This window comes from Puma concolor, chromosome D1, assembly GCF_028749965.1.
Source record: "Puma concolor isolate L17-30 chromosome D1, mPumCon1.1.hap2, whole genome shotgun sequence".
In the NCBI taxonomy this organism is placed as follows: domain Eukaryota; kingdom Metazoa; phylum Chordata; class Mammalia; order Carnivora; family Felidae; genus Puma; species Puma concolor.
In genome coordinates, this window is record NC_141676.1 from 62,552,569 (window position 1) to 62,578,725 (window position 26,157).

Genomic DNA, 26,157 nt, shown 5'->3' on the forward strand with positions numbered 1-26,157 from the left:
GGGCCTCTGCCCCCATAGTGCTTCCTGGGGGCTCCTCAGATGTCTCTGCTCTCGGCTGCTTTGGGGGACAGATTGGGCCTGGTCTCCATGTCATACCACCTACCAGTCCCTCCCATGGTGCGGGAGCTTGGCAAAGCCGGGTTCGTGCAAGCTCCAGGGCCTAACCAGCAACTCAGGGAAATGGCTTTAGAAACAGGCCTATCGGCTTCTCACTGAAATTAAGTCCTCTTTATAATTAATAGAACCCTGTCTGTGAACAATTATTTCCTAGAGTTTCACGAAAGCTGGAGTGCTCAACAACACAGATCTTCGATGCTTGCCAAGGGCAGAAATCAATAATTCATTGACGGGCGAGGTTGGCAAACAGGCCGTCAGAGACTGGGGCTCTGCGTCGGGGGTGGGGGGGTGGGGGTGGGGTGGGGAAAGGAAGCTGGTGGGGGTGGGGGGAAGGGAAGCTCGAGGGGGTGGGGGGAGGTGGGGAGCAGCTGGGCTGCTGTGGAATCAGCCAGGTCAGCCTGGGGGGGGGGGGGGGGGACAGTGGGGATTGAGCCAGGCAGAGGGCAGGGCTACAGTGGCACAGAATAGCAGAAAGGGGCCAGGCTTTGTGGTCAGACACACTGGGTTCTCATCGCCTTTCCTGCTGAGTGACCTTGAGCAAGTTTCTCTCTGAGCTCTGGTCTCCTCATCTGTAAAATGAGGAAGAATGCCTACCTCACACAGGGTTGTCTACTTCTTTCAACCATCTGTGCATTCAGCAAAAGGGCAGTACACTGGGTACCGAAGAAGACCCAGGATTTATTTGCCTTCTTGGGGCTCATAGTCCAGTGGGGATACAGGTGTGGTAAGTGCTCTGAAGGGGAGAATATGGGGGACCGCTAGGACCTAGAGGTGCAGAATCATGTTCTCCAGAATCTAGAGGACGGAGGCAGCTCAGCCGAGGATGAAGGGAATCAGGCTGGAGTAAGACACACAGATGTGCAAGTTTCTGGCTGTCAGCAGTGTGCCATCTAACAACCCTGCTTTCCCTCTGGACAGGGATCCCCAGAAGGCCTGGTCTCCGCCTGATTCATGCCTGCATTCACGGGGTGCAGCGTGGGGCCTGGAAGAGCCAGCTCCTAGTACTTACATTATGAAGTGGGGGAGGGGGCGAAAAGGGGATGCCTGAAGTGAGGGGTGGGGTAGAGGGGTTTTTAAGGGCCTTTACAGCTATATAATTCTGTGAGTCTTTAAAACCAGGCCATGAAAGGCACACAAGAGAAGGTAACATTTTTTTGAACACCTTACAGACAGATCCGGGCGTGAATCCCAGTCTACCCCTTCCTTGCTTGTGTGGCACTGGAAAGCCTCAGGCATTAAACCTGTAAAATGCCAACAGTAATACCAGGGGATATGTGTGCGTTAACTTGTGTAGAATACCTCAGGCAGGTGCAGGTGAACGGAGGTGCTCAGAAAATGTCACACTTGTATTTAGAACACACCCTCCCTCCTTGCCCTTTTGCTCTGGGCAGTGACAAAGGCTCATTGTTTTTGTGGAATTCCAAACTCCGCGTATCAGAGAAAACTTAATAGAGCTTGTGGGGGTCTGTGTTCTGTTACAGCTGGGTCCACAGTGGCTTGCCAGTGGTTACCACAGATTTCCTGAACAGCTTCTGGCAGGCACTGTGGCTGCACCACGTCAGTTTCCGTCAGGGGCCCATGCTTTCCTGAAAAGCTTTGTAGGAGCCACTCCCATAAGGTCTGCCTGGCCTGAGGGTGGGTGGCCGTGTGTGCGCAGATTACCTTGCTGTTGTCCCACTCCTGAGTTTTCATCTGTGTGTGGACGAGCTCATAGGATGGTTCCATGGCATCCATGTCTGGCTTAGGGTAGCCAGGAATCACATTGTGCAGCTGGAATCCAAAGGTGAGGAGCCAGCTGTTGACATCTGGGTGGGAGAGAAGCAGAAACGTCCTTGTGGAGTGAGTGGACCTCAGAGGTGACACATCCCAATAAAGTGGCCCAGAGTGAGACAGCAGTGGGGGGGTGAGGGTGGGGGGTGTCGCAAGTGGGACATCAACCGCTACAAACACTTTGGAAGACTGTTTCATGGTTATTAAAGCCACACATACTCTTTGGACCGTTGTTCCTCTCCTAGATATGTATCTAAGAGAGCTGTGACTTCAGTAGAACCTATGTTTCCAGACTCCCCTGTCACTTAAACCTCTTTGGATTCAAACCCGGGGGGACCGGGGTGGGGGGTAGATGATGCACACCCACCCCCTGCATCAGGAGGAAACACTTGCAGAGGACAACTGCACCCAAAGGAAAGATTTAAGTGAATGACTTTCAAAGAGAAATTCCATTTAAAAACAAGCCCTCCCTCCTCTCCCAAGCAGCAAGATGGCCTCTACCAAACATCAAAGAGTCCCCCACCCCCACCCCGAGTCTACCTTTCATTTACTCTGGTAAGTGATGCTAAGGAAGTCATTTAATCTCCCTGTGCCTTCATTTTCCAATCTTTAATATTGGGCTTGAGGAGACACCTGGGTGGCTCAGTTGGTTAAGCGTCTGACTTTGGCTCAGGTCATGATCTCATCATTCATGAGTTTCAGCCCCTGCATCAGGCTGTCTGCTATCCTCGCAGAGCCCACTTTGGATCCTCTGTCTCCCTCTCTCTCTTCCCCTCCCCCACTCACATGCGTGCTCTCTCAAAATAAACAAACATTAAAAAAAATAGTGGGCTTGAGGATCTAGCGCCATAGGCATTGGTTTCATCGATTTTATAACATTCCTGGGGGGTTACTAATTATAGAATATTAGGTATAGGGATAGAGAGGACTTTCCCATGAGCCTTTGGCTCACTGAAGAACAGAATCAGGAAGCCAAGACATAAGGGAAAGAAAAAGGATGGATAAAGTGTCATCTGTTACTAGGCCCAATGTTGCTGAGAGCGTTTCGTGTGCCCAGCACTGTGTTACTCCGACCCTCACCTTGTGCACTCAGAACCCTGAAGGGGAGATGACACACAGGCATGCAAAACTTTGACACAAGAAAAAAGATGAGAGGAGGGCAGAAGTCTTTCAGTTGGACAGGCTGACAAGTCTTCACAAAGAAGGTGGCCTTTAAGGCAGACACTGAAAGCTGTGTACCTTTTGTCAGGCTTCAGCAGAGATAAAGGGGGCACTTCAGGCAAAGACCGTGTGCAAGGCAAGGCCTGGAGAGGGCAGGTGAGTGTGGGGAGTGTTCAGGTAAGCGGAGAGCAGTTCAGCAAGGCAGAGAGAGAACCAGAAAGAAAAATTGTGGCTAGCGCAGGAAAAGCCTGGGATGGCAGGTAGGAGTTAACTGGGTGCCTGTAGGAGAGTGACAGCCAGCCTGTGTCCCAGTGTGGCTCAGCCTTCCTTGAGAAGAGGCAGTTGAAGATGCTAAAGCATTTGTTGAGCAGAGACTCAGAATCCAAAGTCTGGCGAAGAGGTGTGGGGGGGGGGGGGGTGGAGTTGAGCCTCAGAGCTGGCAGTCCCGGGCTATGGGCATCCAGGCCTGCTTTTGCCTTCTTCCAAAGGAGACATGTCTCTGGTCAGGGAGGCCCTGCTTAGGGTCCAGGCACTGGTGGAGCTGTCTTCCCCTACCACCCACTGAAGCCATTCCAACGATGGGGATGTCCTTTGGGGGTTGACAACTGTGTCCCTGCCACCGCTGCATCCTGTGCTGTCTTCTCATTCAAGGACCTCAAGTTTGCCTTTGTTTTTTTTTTGTTTTTTGGATGCCCTGGAGCCCCTCTCTCTTGGGTGTGAAACATGGAGGTACCGGGGTGGAGGAAGATAGGAAGGGCAGTGTAGAAACCCAGGTTCTACTTCTAGGAAGGTCGTGGAAGGAAAAGAACATGGTGAGGCAAGACGAAACCCATGTTCAAATTCAGGCTCCCCAAGTCGCACACTGTGTGAACTTGGACCGTTTCCTTAACCTCTCTGAGATTCAGTTTCCCTATCTACAAACTGATGGTAGAAATGGTTTTCACCAAGACATGGAAAGAATAATAGTGTTACCACTTTGGGCAGCCATCATACAGCAGCAACTGTTCTAAGCTTGTTACACGAATGACTGGGTTTCCTATATTCTAAAGTGTCCAGCTCGGTTCCTGGCTCATAGAAGGTTTTCTGAGCTTTTTCAAACCCAGACCCCCACGTCACTGGACCTCCATTTCCTCATTTGTAACATGAGGCACTTGGGCTAGCTTGCCTCCAAAGTCCCTTTCTTCACTGAGTTTTTGAGAATCTCTGATTCTATGAATCGTGGCAGATGGTTTTTAGGAAATTAAAACAAACAGAACAAGGGGGAAAAAATCCCCCATGAAGCCATTTGGCCTGAGGCTGAGAACCTGCATCTGAATTTGTAGTTGGAAAGGAAAACTTCTATCAGGATTACTGCAGATTCCCAGGAAACTAGGGGGCTGAAAAGAGGGCTGGGCCTTAATCACAAGTGATGGAAGGTAGGAACATTTCTCATTATGCCTTTAGGAAAAATGCTGAAAATCGATTTATTCATTGTTTTTTTTTTTTTCCTACGGCACTTTTCTGAAAAGTTGGGAATTTTACTCTTCCTTTTTATGATATCAGAGTTAGAAATTTCTGTCAAGTTAAAAAGCCCCTTTTTACCCATCCGCCCCAGACATCAGTGTAGCCACCTGGGACAGCGATGAATTAACAATCCGTTCTTATGTGGGCACATTACAGAGTGAATTTCATTCCAAGAATGAGGATTCTGGAGTTAGAGCAGTGTTCTACCCCTAGCCCTGCCACTTCTCAGTAGGTCAGTTACTTTATGGCTCTGGCCTTCACTTTCCTCCTCTGAGAATGGAGTCAGTGATCCCCATCTCACTGGCTTCAGGTGAGGGTTAGTGCAATAGAGTATGGGATGGATCCTTGGTGGATGTTTTTTGGTTGCCTTCCTAGCATCCCATTCTGCCTTCTCACTCTTCCTTTTGGGGTATCTGTGTAGTTTTAGGGAGGCTAACTCCACCTAGGGGTTCAGCAATGGAGCATGTGGCCTAGGCTAAGCCACTCGGTGCGTTTTCTCTCCCCAGCCACAGTGCTTGGTTCAGGGGTTGTCATGTGACCTCAGCCTATCCATTTGGAGTGTATGCTCCTTTTTATTGGTGTCATTGCTGGATGTGAGTGAGGTTGTATGTAGCTCGCATGGAAGCTAAACGGTTTAGTGAGAATTAGTGGGATCTTGGTTTGTAGTAACAGAATGTTTTTCTGTACCATTTTTTTTTTTTTCCAGCTACAGTAAGTAACCTGCCAAGATACCTCGAAAGAAACTCACTGCAGGATGAGCAGGGGGTGTGCTTAATGTACACAGACATAATGGAAATGTTTTCTAAATCTGTTAAGTTTTCTTGGACTGCCAGCAAGTTGAGCATAGAGAGACCTTGTTGGGCTATTCCTGTTCACCACAGGCCCCAAGTCCGCTTTCATCACACCCACCCACCACCGCGCCCACTCTTCTTCCTCACGCATGGGATGCCTGCTCTCAACATGACCACCTGGAATTCTTCCCGGAAAGAATCCTCCAGTCAGTGTCAGCAGCAGCAGGGTCCAGACCAGGCCACCAGGTTTGGGAGCTAGGAAGCCACATCCCTAAGGGGCACTCATGTGAGCTGTACCTGTTGCCCTCTCTGCACTTCTGTAAATGCAGTCCCCTCTGCTTGGGTTGCCTTTCTCCCCATTACCTGAGGAATGTCCACTCAGAAGTGGGCCTCAAGGATGAACTGCTCCCTGGGCACAGCCAGCTGTGCATCCTGTGTATCAACGGCCATCAGTGCAAACCTTCATCCTGGGCCCCTCACTGCTGTCTGTGTCTCCCTTGCAGTGTAAATTCCTGGAGGGCAGGGATCATCTTTGTATCCCATCCCCTCAGGCCGAAAACAGTGGCTGCACCCAGGAGGCACTTGTTGAATGAAAATGAAACCGCCTTAAAATAGGGGGTGCAGGGTTGTGTCACAGGAGAAAGAGAAGGAAACGACCAGGTTTGCGAGTTGGGGCGTGCCCAATTTTTGCCCACTGCAAACTCTCTTTTATAAAAAGCGCTGGTTTTATCCAGACCTGAATCCCCATAGCTGCTCTGACTCTTGAGGTCTTCTGTGGCTGAGGTCTGGGAGTGGCTGCTTTGCTGGGTGGACTGTGGCTGCTGAAGACATTTCTGGCACGTGTGAACATTTATATTCCAGTTGGTTTCACAGTAGTGGAAAACAAAGCTCACTTTTTAAGTCAGGGTCGAGGTAAGGGAACCTTACATGAGCCAGGCACTGTGCTAGGCAGGTTATAAAATGTATCTCATTTCACCCTTGCAACCATCCTAGCAGGGTTTTTTTTTTTTTTTTTTTTTCCTACTTGTCCATCCTCTCCCTTTCTCCCCTCTTCCTACCCTCTTTGGGTTGAATATTTTTTTTAGTCTACATTTTATTTCCACTATTGACTAATTAGCTATGCCTCTGTTTTCTTTTCTAATGGATGCTCTAGGATTTACAACATGCATACTTATCAGTGTCAGTAGACATTCTAACATTTATTTATTTATTTATTTACTTACTTACTTACTTACTTACTTACTTATTTACGTAGGCTTCATGCCCAGAGTGGAACCCAGTGTGGGGCTTGAACTTAGAACCGTGAGATCAAGACCCGAACTGAGATCAAGAGTTGGATGCTTAACTGACTGAACCACCCAGGTGCCCCCTCACTTTAACTTACAGGTCAGCAAACTGGAATTAAGGGAAGTTAAGTAATTTCTGTGACTGTCCATAACTTAGAAATGGTGCATCCTTCAGCAGTTCTGTGTCCAAATTCTGAACTTTCCATTACATTATCCCGAATGAGAAAATTGATTTTTTTTTTTTTTTCTTTAGCTATACCTTCACCCACCTTATTGGGGACTCACAGTCAGCCTGATCTCTGGGTCAGAAACTTCCAAAGTGCATTTTCAGGGATGCATCCAGTGAAGCACTAGGATTTCATGGTGAAAAAAAGGGGTTTCATGCTCAAATGCTTGAGAAACTGTGGGTAAAGGGGTTTCGTGGTCAGATGTTTGAGAAATAGTGGGTAACTGTGTTAAACAGTTCTCTTTACCAGAGGACTTCGCAGAGACTTTCATAAGCTGCAATGTATTATGAAAATTTAAGAATGGTAGTTGCCCTGTCAAATCAATTTGAGGCCAGTACCAGTTTTTCCAGGGCATTTCTCTCAAGTAGTGTTTCTTAAAATCTACTTTGAAAAACGCTGTTCTAAGGAAAGCCAGTGTTTCCTGTGACCCAACTACCAGCTTTCTCAAGGAAGACCGTCCTGTCAGAGGACCAGAACAACAGTCCTGTCCTCCGAATGAGCCCTCATCCTCACCTGTCATGAAGCACTTGATGTCCTGAGAGTTGCTGATGGGGTTGTTGTTTTTAAACATGTAGAGATTGAAAGGCATGATGTTGCTGCTAGTAAGGTGTTTCCACAACTCGTGGTCTGGGCTAGTCCAACGACCAGCCAGCACATCGTAATCCCGCCGGCCCATGTGGATGAGCTTGGTGAGTGGATCGTAGAGGCCACCATGGTAGCCGATGATGATCTGAAAGTTGGGGTTGGTGTCCATGTAGATCTCTCCATAGGCAGTGTATAGAATCTGCTTGATCATCAAACCTGTTCCACTGAAGACAGCAAGAGGGGTCCCGATGTTGTCACAAGCTATGTAAAACTCATCACCGCTGCTCAGCTCCATGGCAAAGAGGTGCCCTTGCAGATCATAGTAGAGGGAGGTGATCTCGGAGCTGGAGTGGTTGTAAAGGTGGGTGACCTTGGTGGGGTTGGTCAGGTCTGCATAGAAGAACTGCAGGTGGTGGCCGTGGCTACTCTTGCTGGACACCCGCCGCCCCAGGCCATCGTAACGGTACCTGACGCTCCAGCCACCGGCCCGGTTGTAGGCCTTGATGAGTAGGCCAGCTGAGTTGTACTCAAAGACGTCCCCGCCCCGCTGCCTCAGGAAGCCATCCTCGTCCATCTTGTACTGCACATCACCCAGCCTAGTGATGCGGTCACGGAGGTCATACCTTAGCGGGGTGAGCCGTGCACTGTTCCCAGGGCTCAGTAAGTGCAGGTTCCCATTGAGGTCATAGCTGTAGCGCCAGAGCGGCTTGTCATTGATGGAGACCGTCTGTAGCTGGCCATCAGCGTCGTACTCATAGGAGTAGCGGGTGGTATTGGCATAGGGTCCCACCTTCAGCTCCTTCTTCACTACTCGCCCCATGTTATCATACTGGACGGTCATCCAGTACATGAGTGAGCGGAAAATCTCATATTGCACTTCCTTCATGCGGCCGTATGCGTCAAAGTGTTTGGTGTGGGTCATGACCGCTGTAGTGATGATCTGGTTAATGTCATAGTAGATGACACCAAACTTCCCAAACTGCTCTGTCTTCCCTGACACATCATCATAGCGATAGAGATCGATGGGCAGCGGGGTCTCATTGATCACAGCCTGCATGCTGGTCACCCGGAAACTGTTGTCATAGTTATAGTCAAAACGAGCATTGACCATGCCTTCCTCGGTGAAGCGGAAGATCTGGCGGTCGATCAGAGGCCCAATTTGACGGTAGCGGATGGTGCAGGTGAAGCCCTCATTCTGTAGGTTGATGGTCTTCAGCATGCCTGCTGTCTCGTCATAGGTGAAGCTCACCTTGGTGGTGTCATACAGCATCTCGGCTAGCTTTGACAGTTTGCCATACTTGTATATGACCCTGCGGCCGGTGCCCAGGTAGAAGGTGTGGAGGAGGTGCCCGTCCTCAGTGAAGTCCTGGATGACCGAGGCATTGCCTTCAGGGGGCTGGTAGATGTTCCTGTAGTAGCCCACTGAGCGAATGGTCTCTAGCGTCTGCCGGGCCACGTTGGGCATGGTCACAGAAGAGAGGCGGTCATTCTTGTCGAACTCAAAGATGTATTGCCGCTGGCTGTGGAGGAGCAGTACCATGGACTGGAGGGAAAGGAACACAGAAGTAAGAGTAGGGGAGTGCACGCAGGGGAAGTCTGTGCACTTAAGACTTAAAGGAGATGAATGAAAAGCCAAGGGAACTGGTGGTTGTCCTAAGTGAGGCCCAAACCACGGCCTTCTAAACAATGTGCCATAGGGTACTGCAGTGGGGTACAAATGGGTAAGATAAGGATTTCTCTCAGCCCTTGGCCCTGGCACTCAGGCCATCTGTCTTCCCATGGTGAGCAGCCTTGTCTGCTTGTCCCTTTGTGTGGTACAAAAATGATGATTTTGTGGGTGATGGTGTGTGAGAAAGGTTGGGAGCACTGGCTAGAAGGATTTGCAACAGCCTCTCTCCTGGCTTCCTTCCTTCAGATTCCTTCTCAAATCAATGTTCCTACTCAAGCAAGAATGATTTTCATAAAACACAGCCTGACAGTATCTACTGCCTGCTACACAACTTCTTTTGGCTCCCTGTGGCCCACAGGATAAAGAATGCATCTGAGAAGGGCATTTAAGGCTTTATGCAGGAACAGGTCATATGCCCACCCTGGGCTGGGGTGGATTGTGATGGCAACAGGGAAACCTGATTCCTAACAATGGCTTGTTGCATGGCCCCAGGAAGGTTCTTTCCCCCTCTGGGTTGGGTTTTTCACTATGTCGGATGACCTCCAACGTCTCTCTTAGCACCACCACAGAACATTGCTTAGAGATGCTCACCCAGCACACGGTGGGGAAGACTGAGCACAAAGCAAGCACAGCCCAGACCCTGGACAGGTGACCGCGAGCAGGAAACAAAGTAAAGACGTGGGTACAAGAACCGGGGCATGAAGTGCAGGCTCTTTTACAGGAATAAGTCAGCAGATAACACACCTAAAGGAAGCTAGGCAGGCAAAGCTACATTTTCTCCGATTTGGGACCAACTTTTACTTTCAGGGCTTTTCTGATTCTTAGCCCCTGGGATGAAATAAATCCTAACCTGAAGCAGAACGGATTTACGAAGGCCATGCCCACCACTGGAAGCTCAGGACTAATCACCTCCTGCCTAAGTACTGATCCCTAGGCCTCTGCCCTATTCTCTGTGACCAGATCACACTGTGTGCCCCAGACCTGGGAGCAGACCCCTGCCTGGGTCTCGGCCCTCAGTCCTGCTCTGTAGGACCAGTTACTGTTGGGCCTGCCCCCAGTTCCAGTCTCTCATGTGGGCCTTTAACGTTCTCCTGCCCCAGGACCCCTAACTGCCACACCATCACCACGATCCACCCAGATGCCTCTCGGGCTCCCCAGCCCTCTATTGCAGATTTTTCTGTTTTCTTTTGGAGACCACATGGGTCCAATCTATTCCGCTGAGGGCAGCAAGCTGGGCCTGGCCATGGGTTGAGCCATGACACAATGGTCTTCTAAATGGCAAGGCCAGTGGTGGTGGGGGGAGGGATGGACACCTGCCTTCTCTAAGTATGTGTAGGTCCACGTCTTCCCATCAGCAAAGATCCTGGATGTGATGCGACCCGCCTGGTCGTATTCCATCCTCTCAGACATGATGCCTCTCTGGACGCCAGCGATATGGCCCCCTGGGGAGTATGTCACATTGACACCATTCAGCCTGCTGCTGGGTGACCAGAGGCTGGGCCGCCCTGCCTGGTCGTACAGGATCCGGAGGGTGAACTTGCGGTGGTCATCATAGATCTTCTCTGTGCGGGTCACACGGTCAAAGTCCAGGGACAGGAGGTTCCGGTTGTGAACCTGGAGCAGGAGGAAAGACAGAGTTACTCTGGACATTGAAGACTTTGATGTGAGAAGGTCCTGATTAGAGGAGGCAGCACAGGTTATGGGTGCCAACAGATGGGGTTTGGGTCCTGGCTCTATCACCTGCCAGTTCTATGAAGCTTCATCATCTGTAAAATGGGAAGGCCAATTAAATAGGGCTGTTGTGAGAATAAAGGCAGTGCAGGTATCGAGCAAATACTAGCTGGTCCTGAAGACGATCCATGTGATATCCTAATGTCATACTTCTAATGGGGACAAAAAGGCAGCTCCTTCTTGACTCTCTCCTAAAAAGGGAGAGGCCAAGTGGGTCCAGATCCCCTTGCTAGGTCAGCTGGGCTGCTGGGTCAGCACACAATTCAATTTCCTTCCAGAGTCAGGAATACAGGGCTCCCACAAGGGTAGAGGTAAGTCAGGGTTTTTCATAGTTTAATAAAGAAATATACTTTGAGGCCTACTTCTGTATTTGGATCCACCCTTTAGGCATCGGTTGCCCCTGAAACATTGCCAGGTACTCCAAAGCTAAAATGCTGTGTCCCCTCTAATTGGCACATGGCCTTATAGGACATTTGGGCACATTTTCCGACTCTTCCATTGGTCACTGGTTAAGTTTGACATGTAGTAAGGGAAACACAAGAGGAAAGTAGATGATGTAGGTCATATGATACAAAACCGCACATGTGGACTGAGGTAATGAAAGGCCCTCTAGGACCCTGGGTGGTAAAAAAGGCTCAGGTCTAGGAATTAAGGTCAGGATTCCAGCCTCGATTCTATGGCCAATTTATCTGTGTGACCTTGGGCAAGTGCCATTCCCTGTCCGAGTCTCAATTTCTTCCTCTGTGAAACAACAGGGCTATTGTGAGGACTGAAGAAGCCTGAGTAGATTACCAAACAGAGTTCTGGGCATATACAAGGTACTGAATTAATGAATGTAATTATTTCCATTAAATGGCAGCAAAGGATCGCATTCTCAGAGAACGTAGAGACGTGTGTGTCTCCCCCTTTCCTCCAAACAAATTCTCAAACCTTGAAAATAAGGATTTATAATGATGATGCTGGGACAACTTTAGCTGTGAATGGCCTGCTTATAATAAGGTTGCCTTCCCAGGGGTAATCAAATACAATTGCAGAGCAAAAACAGTGTGGCAGACAATTCCCGTGAAAAATCGGAGGCACCGGAGACTGGAGCTGTGTTCTTTGCCGGGAGGGCAAAGGAAGATTCAGGGTCTGCACCACCAATGATGGGGGCCATTTTAAGGCATCTTTTGCAGGGTCCCCTGTGACTCCTCCCAAGGAGCTGCCACCCAGCCAGCTGCCCCCCCGCCACCCCTGGAGGGCCCCTAGGGAAGGCGAGCTACACCTCTGTGGCAAAATTAATAAAATTGAATTAAGCAGCTCACTGGGGAACCGCCTAATGCTTCCTGTGCTTGGCAGTGGCAGCAATGAGATTATTTTACATCTTTCTTTATTAAAAAAGTTCCCAGTTGTATAAAAAATGAGCTCCATTATGGGGAGGCGCACCCGGATAACATTCTAATTCCACATGCCGTCACTGTGGGTGGCCATTTATTTTGGGAGGACGCGGAGATGCGGCCACCGGACTGGAGCACCATTAATCTCAGGCTGGGAGAGGGACCAATTAAAGCCTGGGAAACTTTTGGTCCAGTTCACACCGCAGAGAGGAAATCCTAATAGCACTAATCGCTGCCATTTATTGAGCACCTGGGTTCTACCAGCACTGGGCTAGGTACTTGGAATATATTATCTTGTTTCCGCAGAGGAGTCTGAGACTCAGAGGAGTTGCTCAGGGCTACATGCCAGGCCCAGGCAGGAATCAAACCAAGGTCAAATTTTCCATTTAGCACACTGCCTTAGATGTGCATGAGGGGGCTCCTGGAGAATTCAGACAGGGGGCTCGGGGAGGCTGCAGATGGTGGCGGGCCACAGAGAACAAAGACACTTACGGCCTTCCTCAGGGAACCAGTGGAAGGCTCTTTCCCACTTCGGTTTTTGCTAGAGTTCTAGGCTGTTGAGGAGACACAGGAAGGCTGGTTTTGTGGATTCTAGTTTTGTGATATTGGCTGTGTCGAGACAGCGCCAGCCGTGTGGCATGAGGATGCTTCTGTGGTTTTTAGGAGTCAGCAACAATCTCGCTCAGTTCTGTGGTTCCTTTCAGCCCAGCCAGTGCCTACAGAGCAGCTGGGGTCTGCAAGGAGCTGTGCTCAGAACCGGGCTGGTTTCTTCACTTTCACGCTCCCTGTCACCTTCCTTTCTGAAGCTAGAGGGAAAAGAAGTGGGGCACTCGGGCCTGGGGGGTGGGGGCGGTAATAACACTCTGCAGAAACATGGGGGGTGAGGCAGTGAAAGGGCTGGCTCAGGGCATCCACATTCTGAAGAGCACTCTGAAATGCCAGACCACAGATGCCAACCCACTGGCAGCAGGGACAGCTGGGGTTGGGGGTCGTTTTGCTCACTTAGTAAGGGGACAACTGCCTGGAAGGAGTGGAGGATGTGGCTTAGGTTCCAAATAGCTAAACTGGATTCTGCTAGATATTAATAAGAACATAGTAGTAAGAATAGCAGGAACAACAGGAGTAGGTTATTGACCACTTCCTGTGTGCAAGGCTCGGTATGAGGCATTCTGTATATTATTTCCAATTCTTGTCGCAACTTGTAAAATTGATTCATCCTTCCCATTTTTTTTGGAGAATGAGACTGAGGCTCCGGATGAATGAAATGGCATCACGGACGGGCTGAAATTCAGTCCGGGTATCACAGAAGCTGGAAATCCAACTCAGGCCTAACACCAAAGCCGGTGATCTTGCCACAACGGAAGAGAGATTCGAGATTTCTTATTAAGTGAGGTTTGCCTACTTTACCTTCCTCCTTTGGCAGGGGGCCCAGGAACACTTTCTCCCCCAGGGCCAGTTTCAAGAACAGAACTCAGTTCTCCGGATCGGTCCTCATTCTCTCCCGCTAGGGCCCCAGCCACCCCCAGGGGCGGAGCCCCGCCTGGAGCAGGCCTTGCTCACCCGCAGCCGGCGCCCGAACACGGTGACCTGGCCCCGCGCCTGCTCCTTGCGCTGCCGCCACTCCACCAGGTTGAGGCCGTTGTCGATGGGCAGCGTGACGTTCCGCTTGCCCACAGTGGGGTTGACCGTGCCGGCCAGCAGATGGGGCTCTGTCTGCAGTGCCACCTCCATGCCGTTGGCCAGCAGCAGCCGCAGGGAGCCGTCTGCCCCGATGTAGTAGCTGTTGCGGACCTGGTCTGAGGGACGGGAGAGGAGAGGGACCGTTTCTGCTCAGAAGGGTTGAGGATGAAGGGAGGGGTGTGCACAGCAGAGGGAGGGGTGTGGCTTCTAAATGGGTTTATTTTTCTGACTACGGAAATGAAACATTATCATTGAAGAAAACTAGGACGATACAGGGAGATCGTCCATGATCGCAGTACCAAAAAAAAAAAAAAAAAAAGCCACTGTAAATATTTTGTATACTCCTAGACTTCAGAATATTTCTGGGGGCGCCTGGGTGGCTCAGTCAGTTAAGCATCTGACTTAAGGCTCAGGTCATGAGTTCGAGCCCCGCATCTATCTCTGTGCTGACAGCTCAGAGCTTGGAACCTGCTTTGGATTCTGGGTCTCCCTCTCTCTCTGCCCTTTTCCCGCTCGTGCTCTGTCTCTCTCAGAAATAAACATTAAAAAAAGAATATTTCTGAATACATTTATAAAGTAATTGCTTATAGTGTGCCACTGATCATTGTATTACATCATTGAATATTTTTCCTAAGTGTTTCTCTCTTTAAAAAATTTTTTAATGCTTGTTTATTTTCGAGAGAGCGAGAGAGCGTGAGAGAGAGAGAGAGAGAGAGAGAGAGAGAGAGTGGGGGAGGGGCAGAGAGAGAGGGAGACACAGAATCTGAAGCAGGCTCCAGGCTCCGAGCTGTCAGCACAGAGGCCAACACAGGGCTTGAACTCACCAACCACGAGATCATGACCTGAGCCAAAGTTGGACGCTCAACTGACTGAGCCACCCTGGCCCCCCTCCTAAGTGTTTCTCCTAATGACTGTACAGTATTCCACTATATGGAAATGCCATAATTTATCTAACCAATCCTCAAGTAGATATTCTGATTATTTCTAGCTTTTCATAATTACAAAGTGACACTGCAAATAAACATATTGTAAACATTATGCTAAGTGAAAGAAGTCAGACACAAAAGACCACATAATGTATCAATAACTCCATTTATATGAAATGTCCAGAATAAGACATTAAGTATAGTGAGGGAAAGGCACTAATGGGGAATGGGGAGTGAGCACTTATGGGTACAAGCTTTCTTTTGGGGGAGTGGTAAACATTTTCCAGAACTAGACAGCATTAATAATTGCATAACTTTGTAAATATACTAAACCCCCTGAACTGTACACTTTAAAAGGGTGAATTTTAGAGTATGTGAATTATACCTCTATTAAAGCTATATTTTTTGGATAAATCAATGTCTTCGTTTTGGGTTGTTAGGAATACTAGAACAAAGGGTTGAACATTTTTAAGGTTCTTTACATCAAGGTGAAAATAACTCCAGTACTTAAGTTGCTGACAAAATTCCAAATATATATGTATATATATATATGTACACACATATATATATACATATATATATTTAAGTCATTTTCATATACATACATTTGTGCATAGATGAACCAATGATTTAAAAAATATGTCTGATTTTGAAATCTTAGACCTGATTTAAATATTTTATTAGGATCTTTAGGTCAAAGAAACTTCTGGAGAAGAGCGAATTTCAGCTGTGAAATGCACACAATTCTTTTCTAACACTGGAAACACCTGAGTTAGTGCTGCAGCCTTCCCCTCTTGCCCTTCCTCAGCTGCTGCTTCTGTCTACACCTGCCCCTCTTCAATAAACTCTAGCCCAAGTCCTCCCTTCAAGGCTATGCTGAACTGTCACCTCTCCCCAGAAGCTTCCCCAGTTCCTTGGTCACAACAAATGCGTCCCCCTCCCTTAGCCTCTTGATGGGCCTCACTACTGGTCTGGCAACTGAGGGGTACAGGGTCTACACTCCGTTCTGCTGCACAGAGACTAAGAGCACGCATGGCCTTCAGAGCCATGCTACCAGGGTTCGAGTCCCAGCTCCACCATTCTCTTGCTGCAAGACCCTGGGCAAATTCCTTAATCTCCCATGCCTCTGGTTCTTCATCTGTACCTTGGGGATGAACTGTACTCTTACCTCATAGCATTAGGAAGGATAACGAATATGAAGATCTGAGAATGGTGCTTGGCATATAGCGAGTGTTATGTAAAAGTGAGCTATTATTAGTTTTCTGTGTGAGCATTGTACTAGTCACTGCCATGCAGATCTCTTGTCATCTCTCCTCAGCCTCTACCGCCCCATTTCACACATCTGTCATAGAGAACTTTTCTAGTACTGATCATGGGTCTTCAATAGCTCCCCATTGCCTTTAGATCAGTGCTTAAGAGAATGGGTTCTATTTGTCTGGGTCCAAATACCCTACCAGGCGTGTGTCTTTGGACAAGGTACTTAACCTCTTAGTGACTTAAACTGTCTTCATTTGGAAAATGGAGATGTTAATAATAACTCATAGGGTTGTTGTGAGGAGGGAGTAGGTACATGAATGTAAAACACTAACCAACTACTTTATACTTGATAGGTGTTCCAAGATGTTAGCTATCACTGTCGTTAGAGTACGTGCTCAGTAAACATTTGCTGGATTGAACTAGATCTATTCCAGGCTATGTATGTCAAGCAGAAAACAACAACAACAAAAAAAAAAACAACAAAAAAACCCCCACAAACAACCACAGACACACACAAAAGCAAAAACAAAAACAAACAAAGAACGGATGTAGCTTTGTAGGAAACTGTGGCTAAGTCTTCCCTGTTAGAATGGCATCAGATCAGCCCCGCCCTCTCTCCCTCCCTCCCCCTTCCATCCTTCCCCTTTTCCTCCTCACACATGCAGAATTCTAAGATCTGCCTTAAACTTGGCTATGCATTATTCACTGGCCATCTGTATTTTCCTTCTTTTGAACAGTGAAAAGGCCCGTGTCATTTATCTCTTAAAGCTGCTTCTTGCTGAATGCACATATGTCCATTAGTGGTGACTTTGGATGGAATGGTGTTTGTAGAGGCCCATCTCAAACGAGCCCCATTTAATGTGAGCTGTGACTTCCCAAGCCTGCTCCTCATTAGCGGTTCCTCCTTATTTCTTCCCATAGTTCAGACATAAGATGCAGCTGAAAACACTTTTTACCAAGCCTCTACTGAGGCGGTTGCAAAACGGAGCATGCAAGCCTGGTATGAGGGAAGGAGAGGAGCTTGGCAGAGGCACCAAAGAGGAAAAACAGGTACCACATTTCCTGGATTCCCCGATGAGTTTTTCCTTTTCCCACTTCAGTGTTTGTGAAATCGGAATGCGTCTTAAGTCCTTGCATGAATTTTGAGCCGTGTGTCTCCCCTCCTCCCCAAGCTGAAAAGTTGCTATTGAATTGATGGTACATTTTAAAAGTGAGGAAATGTGGCACTTTTGAATGAAAAAAAAAAAAAAAGTTGCCTAAAGGTAAGAAAGACTGCATTAACTTTTGAGAAAAATGCAGCAAGCCAGCTTAGAGGTGTGCAGGGGATAAGACAGTTCTTAACCACAGGGAGGGACAAGATGTCTGAACAATCTGTGGCCCTGCTGTCCTTGGCCAGGCAGAGCCCTGGCTAGCTCGGAATCGGCACCTTCTCCTGGCAATAACTCAGTCCGAGCATAAACACCGTGAGTGTGTCCCAACCCACTGCTATAGGTGCTGGTGGGGAAGGAGCTGCAAGATACTGCTTCTCTTTCTTCTGACCGAGAACCACTACTGTTCTTTGAGCTTCTTTAAAGGCACTGTATTACATTTGGGAGTAGAAGCGGTTGTGGAAATATACAGTTATTTTCTTATGGTAAATCCAAGTGCCAGTTATTAAATAATTAGTTAATGAATCCAGCAAGAACTTACTGAGTTGTATTATGGGCCTGGCCCATGTTGGGCCCTCTGTGTACCCTGTACAGGGATTGTCTGGGCAACGCTTATGAGGCAGCTACGGTAATTCGGCCCCACTTCCCAGCCCCAGAGACTGAGGCTCAGAGAAGAGTGACTCCACCCAATTCACACAGGTAGGAACTGAAACCGTAGGCACAGAGATCCCCCAGTCTGTCTACTCCAGAGCTTTTTTCTGCTCCTTGCACTGCCTCACACCATTCAACACGGCTTCAAGTTGCTTTCGTTTCCTCAAGGAGAAAATCAAGGGCCCCCATGATGCGGTGGCAGAGTCAGGACTAGAATCTGGGCCTGTGACTCCCAGCCCAAGCCTCTTTTTACTACTTGTGTCAAAGCTTTTGGGAGCACAAAAAGCCATCAGGAGAGTGGCGAAAAAAATCAAGGCTCTCCCTAGTGATAGCTTCTTCTTTTTTTCATGCTTACTAGATCCAGTGAAGTTGTGAGCTCCATCCTGGGTCACCACCTCCCGTGAGGACAACCAAGGCAGACAGTCTGCAGCCAGATTTCATCACTGTGATTTCCCTAAAGCTCAAAGATCAACTCCTACCAGGGATTACTTGATGAACGCAGACGAGAAGGGCCTTTTCTCTGTGGAAGCCTAGAGAAGGCACGGACTGTTCTCACCTGAGCTTCAGGGAGGACTTCTCCATGCCTAGGTCCCTTTCATGGTTAGGCATAATCATTATTGTCCTTTGTCCTCACCCACACCAGTGTGAGAGCAAGCCTTTAACCTGGGAGCCATTAGAATGGCGGAATAGTGAGGGCATCTGGATTAGCAGCTAGTGGACTGTCGACCCTTTGTTCTCATGATGATGGGATGAGACAAGGGACTGTCACTCTGAGGCTTCTGGGAGAGAATATACAGGACTCGGGCTGGTGTGTTTTGCACATTCGAATGCAACACAGAGAGAAACCAGTTGCAATGCTCTGCTACTAAAGCTGCCCGGCTCTAGTAGCAGCTTGTTTCTGGTATCATCCTCTTGCAAAGGGGTCTCTTCACCCCCCTGCCTCAAAGTCCCCACGCCTCCCACCCGGCTCACCTTGCAGCAGTGTATAGAAGGCACCGGAAGCAGACAGGTTGGTGGTTATGGTGACATCATCCTTGCTGGAGGTCTCTACCTGGACATGCACTGAGCTGTCCGTATCGCTTCGGAAACTGCTCACCTGGCCAGTGGGGAAGGTCACATTTGTCAGGCGGCCAAAGCTGTCATACCTGAAAACCAAGGGGTGGCTCTGAGTAACGGAAATATAATGGTGCCATGGCCGGAACTTGGCGCGTTCCACCTGGTGCCACAGTTTTGCACGTTCTGCTTTTCTCTCTGGTTAGATACACTGCCGTGTCTCCTACACCTCCTTGCACACAGTTTCCAGGAAGGGCCTCCACTGGTTGACATCTGACCGCAGGCAGAGGACTTACCTCTCTGAGTCTTCCTCTGCTAATTCTATAAAGCAGAGATGACAGCCCCTGCCCTGCCTCCCTCCCAGGATTACTGCGAGGAACCTGCGGCAGGGGCCTGTGGCTACAAACCTACACCCACCCATGTGGTGTGACAAGATGGCAGCCTTCTGAGGCTGCTGACCCAAAGTCTTAAAGCCAGGGCACTCCCAGAGGTGACAGGGTCAAACTTGATGCTTGAATAACCCTCTCAAAACCCAGAGAAATGGTTATACAGGCTTTTCCTGAACACCACAAGAGATGGGGCTTCCTACAAAGCTACGGACCCTGGAGAGAGGGGGCTCTGAATTCAAACCAGGACTCTGCTCCCATATAAGGAGGCTAAACAGACGAGCTCTTGCAACCTCTTCCCGTCTAGATTTCACGTCAGGCACCAAGCAGTTACGCATATATCTGCAGTTGTCAGGACTCACAGCTTTGCTCTGCTGGCATCTTTTTGAAGCATCACAATTGAATCTTAATTCCCTTTTCCATCTCTAATAATAATAAAAGAAATGCCTACCATTACTGAACACCCACAACATATCAGGCATAGTGCTTTTCATACATCCTTTCCCTTAATCCTTGCTACTAGTCTAAACGGTATAAATGATCTCCTTTTTGGAGGAGGTTCAGAAAAGTGGAGTCACCTGCTCAAGGTCACACAGATAGTAAGTGTGGTGGAGTCAAAACTCAAAGTCACATTTATCTGCTTCCAGGGTCCCACTTGCTTCTCTGCCTTGAGTGAGCATTTCTGTAGCGTCCGTTTGCAAACCTCTGTTGGTGTGCCCTACCTGCGGCAAAGTGGCTGGGAGATGGTAGGGAGTAGGCTTTTAACACTCAGTTACAGTTTTTAATTGCGGGAGGCTGAAGTGCAAAAAGGTAGGTATAATAGCCTTTTTGCACCTGTGTGCGAATGGGAAAAAACTTCTTCGTCCAGATGTTAGTGTTTCTGACTTCTAGTCGTACTGAAGCTCACATGCAAGTTCAGTTTTGTGTCTCCCTGGTGGACTCTTCCCCCTGCTTTGCTCTCACTATTGCCGTGAAGCTGGCCTCTGGGCCCCGAGGGATTTGATGGCTGGCCAAATGAAAGGCTCCAGAGTTCAGCTCAGTCCTGGCTCTTCCCATGATCCTCCAGCTGCACCTGATTTCCTGATGCCTCGGGTGCTGCTGCTTCGACCGCTTCAGGTGAGACTTGGGAGGTGAGACCAGATTGGTGTTGCTGAGCAATTTTTTGCCCAAGGTCAGATATAGGTGCTGCATGGATTGTGCCTTCTACCAACTCTTTCTGTCCCTGTGCCTGGTACTAACCGTGGGACTCTTTACGCTGAATGCCAACAGTCCCTGGCCGGGACAGTCTGCCACAGACAAAGGTGCTGGTTACATGAATCACCCAGGTCCTTGATCCAAGACTAACTCTGGGGGAAATTGAATCTCTCGGTTGCTGAGGCCTGAGGAAGGGGGATGCAAGCGCTTTCCAGGATGGCAACAACACAGATCTGTACCACATACCTTGGGCTTGGTCTCAGCTGGGCAAGGGTGTGGGCTGTATCAGTCCTTGGGCTCTCCTATAGGTACCTTTGGCGCTTTGGAAAACTGTTTCTTGTCACGATTTCTCATTTTTCTTCCTTAGTACGGAGTCAGAGTCTTGTAAGAAAATGTCAGTCTGGCTTAGGGGAGGGTGATCATGTGGCTTAAAGCCCGGATTGGAGGGTCACAGGTGTAAGGTGCCCCTCAGAGCTGGGTGAGGAGGTGATTCTGAGACACTGCTGCTAGGAAGGAGGGTGAGTCTTGGGGTGAAGATCTGGAAGTTTGTCCTAAAGCCTCTCTCTCCTGGAGATGCTCTCAGAGCTCTGCTCCCTTTAACTCTAGGAGAGGCGGTTTTCTTTTCAACTCTTTGTGGCTGCTGGAAATTTGAATAGGAAGGGATTGTACAAAAATGTACGATTTTTAGAGTGGTTATCTCTGGGAGATAGAATTACTGGTGGTATTTTATATCCCAAAGATCTTAAAATAATGACCATGGATTATTTTCATAATCAGCAAAGTGCTGTGACAACCCAAATACTGCCATGTACAGAGAAGTCATGAGCGTGGCCATCTTGGGGGAAGAGGCCCTTTTAAATTACTGGCATTTGGGGCACCTGGGTGGCTCAGTCACTTAAGCATCTGACTTCAGCTCAGGTCATGATCTCATGGTTTGTGAGTTCAAGCCCCATGTCAGCCTCTGTGCTGACAGCTTGGAGCCTGGAGCCTGCTTCAGATTCTGTCTCCCTCTTTCTCTGCCCCTCCCCGACTTGTTCTCTGTCTCTCTCTCTCTCTCCCTCTCTCTCTTTCTCTCTCAAAAATAAACATTAAAAAATTTAAATTACTGGCATTTATGGAAGTCTCACATACAGGACATCTGCCAACACCTATCTCCAGACCTTTACAGTAAATATTACTAGGGTACCCTAAATTTCTGAGCTCAAAATCAAGACCCACCCTGCTCCCACCCCAGAAACTGGCTCAGCCCTGGTCACTGTACTTATGTCTGTGGGCTATGAGTATTCTGAGTCTTGTCAGATCATGAATTACCTTAAATCGGCAGGAAGACCCATTTCAGTTCAACAGGTTTATGGGATGGATATGCTATTCTAGTCTGGTTCTCTGAACACCTGTTATCCATGTACATACTCTTTATTGAGACGACTTAGAGTATCTAATTTCCTGATCTAACTGGATACAAAAGATTTTATTACATCACGCAAGATACTTAGCAAGGAGTTTTAGGGGCGCCTGGGTGGCTCAGTCAGTTAAGTGTCCGGCTTCGGCTCAGGTCATGATCTTGGGGTTTGTGAGTTCGAGCCCTGCGTTGGGCTCTGTGCTGACAGCCTGGAGCCTGCTTCAGATTCTGTGTCTCCCTCTCTCTCTGCCCCTCTCCTGCTCACACTCTCTCAAAAATGAATAAATGTTTTAAAAAAAGGAGTTTTAGAGTTTTAAAAATAACAATTGATAGGGAGATCATGGATTAGGGGTCACATGTCACTTCAATACTGCTTTAATATGGCCTTGCTCCAATGACACCACGTAAAGCTTTCCCTGGTTTCTCTCTTGTCCCTTCTCCCAGTAATACACTGGCAGAGCTGCATCGCAGAATGGGTCCCCTGCTCTGTAACAGCTCACGTACAAGCTGTCACCTGCTTCAGCCTGGGGTGCTTAAGTCAGGACAGGACTGTGGTGTCAGACAGGCTGGGAACGTTAGTTGAACAAATGAATGACTGCACAATTGGATACGTGAGGCCCCTTTGTTGCTCTGTGGGGAAGGGGAGACATGATTCATTTACATACACACTATCTCCTGTAGGACTTGAGAGAGGCCTGATGCACAGTGGGTACCTGGCAAGCATCTGATGAACGCACACAAAGACGGAAACAGCTACTCTCACTAAATGATACTTCAGCAATCTCCATAGGCATCTCCCCAGAGCTCCGGTCTCCAAGACAGAAAGAGCCTTTGCATGAAGGCAGACAATTGTAATTATTATTGAAGGTAGCCTGTAATACATAATTAAATTGAGCTTGAAGAAGATACAATGAAAAGCCTCATGCCATCAAGATCTGGTTTTCATTTTATACGAGATGGCCGAAAACCAGTAATTTCCACTCCTTACATTTTCCATTAGAGGGACCGAATGTCTTAATTAAATGAACATCAAATAGAACAGCCAATTTATAGAATTTTCTTGTCTCTTATTCATTCATTTCAGTGCCTTCCAGAGCCTGGGAAATGCCACTGGATCTCCCTGCTGCCTGATCAATACCTGTGATTAGCCCATCAGAACACTGCTGTTTCTGGCTCAGCAGGGAAAAACTGGAGTTGCCCATCTGGGGAACCCTGAACACCTAGGTGCCACGCCCCCTCTGTGGAGCCCTTTCTCTTCCTGCTACAGAGCTGCTGACAGAAAGATAGCACCACTGGACAAGTTGGGACAGTTTTCCCCCCTCTCTGGATTCCAAGTGGCTGCTTCAAACCCTGGCCCTGCGATTGGGTGACTTTGGGACAGTGGCTTAGTTCTGTCTGTTTTGGCTCTAAAGAACTGGCAAATTTCTTTCTTTCTAACCAAGAGGAAGGAACGTGTTAATATGGGAAAGCCCTTGGAGTCAGACGTTCTAGGCTTTGAATACAGGCTCTACACTTGCCAGCAATGAATGATAACCCTAGAGGATGGGCACTCAGTTCTCTTTTCCTGTGAACCATCAACCCCCTACAAATGACATGATTTCAGGCAGGTTATGTAACACAACCTCTGGGAGCTTCTGTTTTCTCCTCTATAAAATGAAGACAGTAACACCTGTCTCAGGAAGATACTGTGAAGTTCAAATAAGGTAACATGCTTAAAATGAAATGCAAATTTTTCATCAGGGCCTGCAGGACCACAGGAGACTGCCTTCCCCACCATGTCGACTCCCTGATGGGAGAAGGGACTTTGGTCGCAAATGTATCCCAGAATTTAGAAGAGTGCCTGGCATGTAGTCGATGTTCAATAACGTAAAAGAATGTTGGCTGAAGGACCTCCTCTTTCCCGCTTCTCTTTCCAATTTCACTTTGAACTCTACTCTTCCATACTTCCTGTGTTCCACTGCATCTGCTTCCATTCTCCAAACACGCCACGTTCAATCCAGGCTCAGAGTGCTCACACTTAAGTGTTCCTTTTGCAGAGAGTGCTCTTCCCTCCAATCTTTGTATGGCTAGTTCCTTTCATTACTCACATTTCAGTTCAAATGTTATCACTTCAGTCAGGCCTTCCTTTAAATAGATAGGTCCTCCCATCTTGGCCACATTTTCTGATTTTATTGTTTTCATTACATATTATCTTATTTATGTGTTTATCTGTCTCTTCTGACTATAATATAAGCTCTATGAGGACAGGGACCTTGTCTGTATTCTCATGCCTAGGAGACTATGCAGAATATAAAAGGCACTCAATACTTATTTCTTAGATGAATGAATGAATGAATGAATGAATAATAAAGAGTAGATATTATTACTGGCTTTTCAAGATATGGATTAAGAAAAACTAAGAATTTCCTTCCTTTCACCTCACCCCTTCCATATGAGGAAGGGAAAGTTCACAAATACCCATAGATTGATTACCTTTTAGGTACCAAGCACTATGCCCATAACCATCTTTGAGATAGGCATTACTGTTGTCATTTCACAATTGGTGAAGCTGAGGCTCAGAAAGAATAAATAACTTGTCTAAGATCACACAGCTACTTGAGGAATATAGATTCAAAGTCAAGTCTGTCTGTCTGACCTTAAAGTCTGTGTTCTTTCATCAAGCTTCCCATAAGTGATGCTGTTTCAGGGAAAAACCTTTGTGTTCATCACTATGTTATAGAAAACATTGTGTTTGGAAATCTCAAGTGGGTCAAGAAGACTGATAGTTTTCTGTTCAAGGTGTTTGCTTTGATATCACTGCAACTGAATTTGCCGTGATGCACCCCCCCCCCCCACACACACATATTCAGGGGGTATGATGGAGATGGCCAGATGGTTGGCTTTTCATTATTTTTTTCCACTGACTTTTCTTCACTCCATTTTCCCAAAGCATCTTTGGAGAATGGGGAAAGAAAACACATAAAAGATTCATACAGTTGCCGTGAACTTGGCTCTCAGAAGAGGACCGCTAAAGGGTATCTTCACACACGCTGCAAGGCTTTCTTCTTCACACTCAATATTTCACATCTCAAGCCACTTACTATGTTGCAGCTGGTGAGGAAAATGCCAAACTGCTTCTCTGATACTAACTTTTGCTGACTGGGATTTTTTAGTTGGAAAATAGAGATTTGATTTTTATGAATTTCATCTATGACTGTTTCAAATGCCACCACTGTCAACGAGAGGAATTGGATACCATATCCTCTGTGAATAATTAGAATTCACAGCCCATGCACATGGATAGTTCCCTTGGCCTCAGGTTACTATAAAAGATGGCACTGCTACATCATTATCTTCTCCAAAACTGTACCAGAGCCAGGGTACTTTTTGGATTCTGCAATTAAAACTTATACTTGCTGCTAATTTCCTACAGAATTAAGTCCCACCAATGCATTTTAGCCTTGAGGATTTCTAACATCTGGTACACCCTACCGATGGTAGGTCTGATCTCTCACTGATGTTGCACCTGAAGCAGTGCATCTGGTGGAAAGGATTCAGGGAGATCTGTGATTGAATCCTGGCTCTGCCACTTGGGTGTATGAGGTCACAGAGCCAGTCAGTGTCTGTGCTGGTTATCCTCTCTCCCCTCAGATCCATTCTGCGCTTTTCTCTGTACCCAGAGGAGCTGACTACATCACTGCCCCTCCTCCCCCCACCGTACTCCCCTGCTTTCTGGCTTGTTTCTGGTTGGATTCAGTCAATGGTAGGCATTGGCAAGAGACTTGGTGTTAAGAGGGGCCTTCCTTATCCCTGATCTACTTCAGTGCCATATTTCTAATAGCGGCTTCATCTGTCCATAATCATAATTTTTATGAGATAGCTACTTATTCACGGTTATATGGCTTCCACTGGGCTTCAGTAACAACATCCTATTTCTGCCCTGCCTTGCCCTTAAGCCTCAGGGTTGGTCAAGGTTGTTCACTGTTTTTAATGCCTGAGTGCCTCACCATTCTTTCTTGGTTCTCTTATCCCTGCCTATACATCTATACCTCCATAACATTTCTTTATGTGAAAGATATTTTTCCTGGGTATAGAAGTCTGGTTGTTTTTGTCCCCCTTTCAGCATTTCTGTCTTCTCGCTTGCATGGTTTCTGATGAGAAGTCTGCTGTAATTCTTATCTTTGTTCCTCTATATAAAATGCCTCCCCCTCCATCTGCTTTAAAGATTTTCTCTTTTTCTTTTGTATTTTGAATAGATGACTAAGATG

At 47.7% G+C, this 26,157-nt stretch overlaps 1 protein-coding gene across 15 annotated transcripts in view; it reads right to left on the reverse strand.

Moving 5' to 3' along the window:
- The window catches only part of TENM4 (teneurin transmembrane protein 4), a 2,941,751-nt gene that overhangs the window by 6,307 nt on the left and 2,909,287 nt on the right, over positions 1-26,157 (reverse strand). For all 15 annotated transcript variants that reach the window (XM_086678435.1, XM_086678426.1, XM_086678434.1 and 12 more), the window contains 5 exons: positions 18,851-19,023; positions 13,777-14,012; positions 10,427-10,723; positions 7,369-8,983; positions 1,780-1,922 (listed from right to left, as the gene is read on the reverse strand). In XM_086678435.1, coding sequence (XP_086534561.1) covers positions 1,780-1,922; positions 7,369-8,983; positions 10,427-10,723; positions 13,777-14,012; positions 18,851-19,023 — 2,464 coding nt within the window. The remainder of the gene's footprint in view (positions 1-1,779; positions 1,923-7,368; positions 8,984-10,426; positions 10,724-13,776; positions 14,013-18,850; positions 19,024-26,157) is intronic.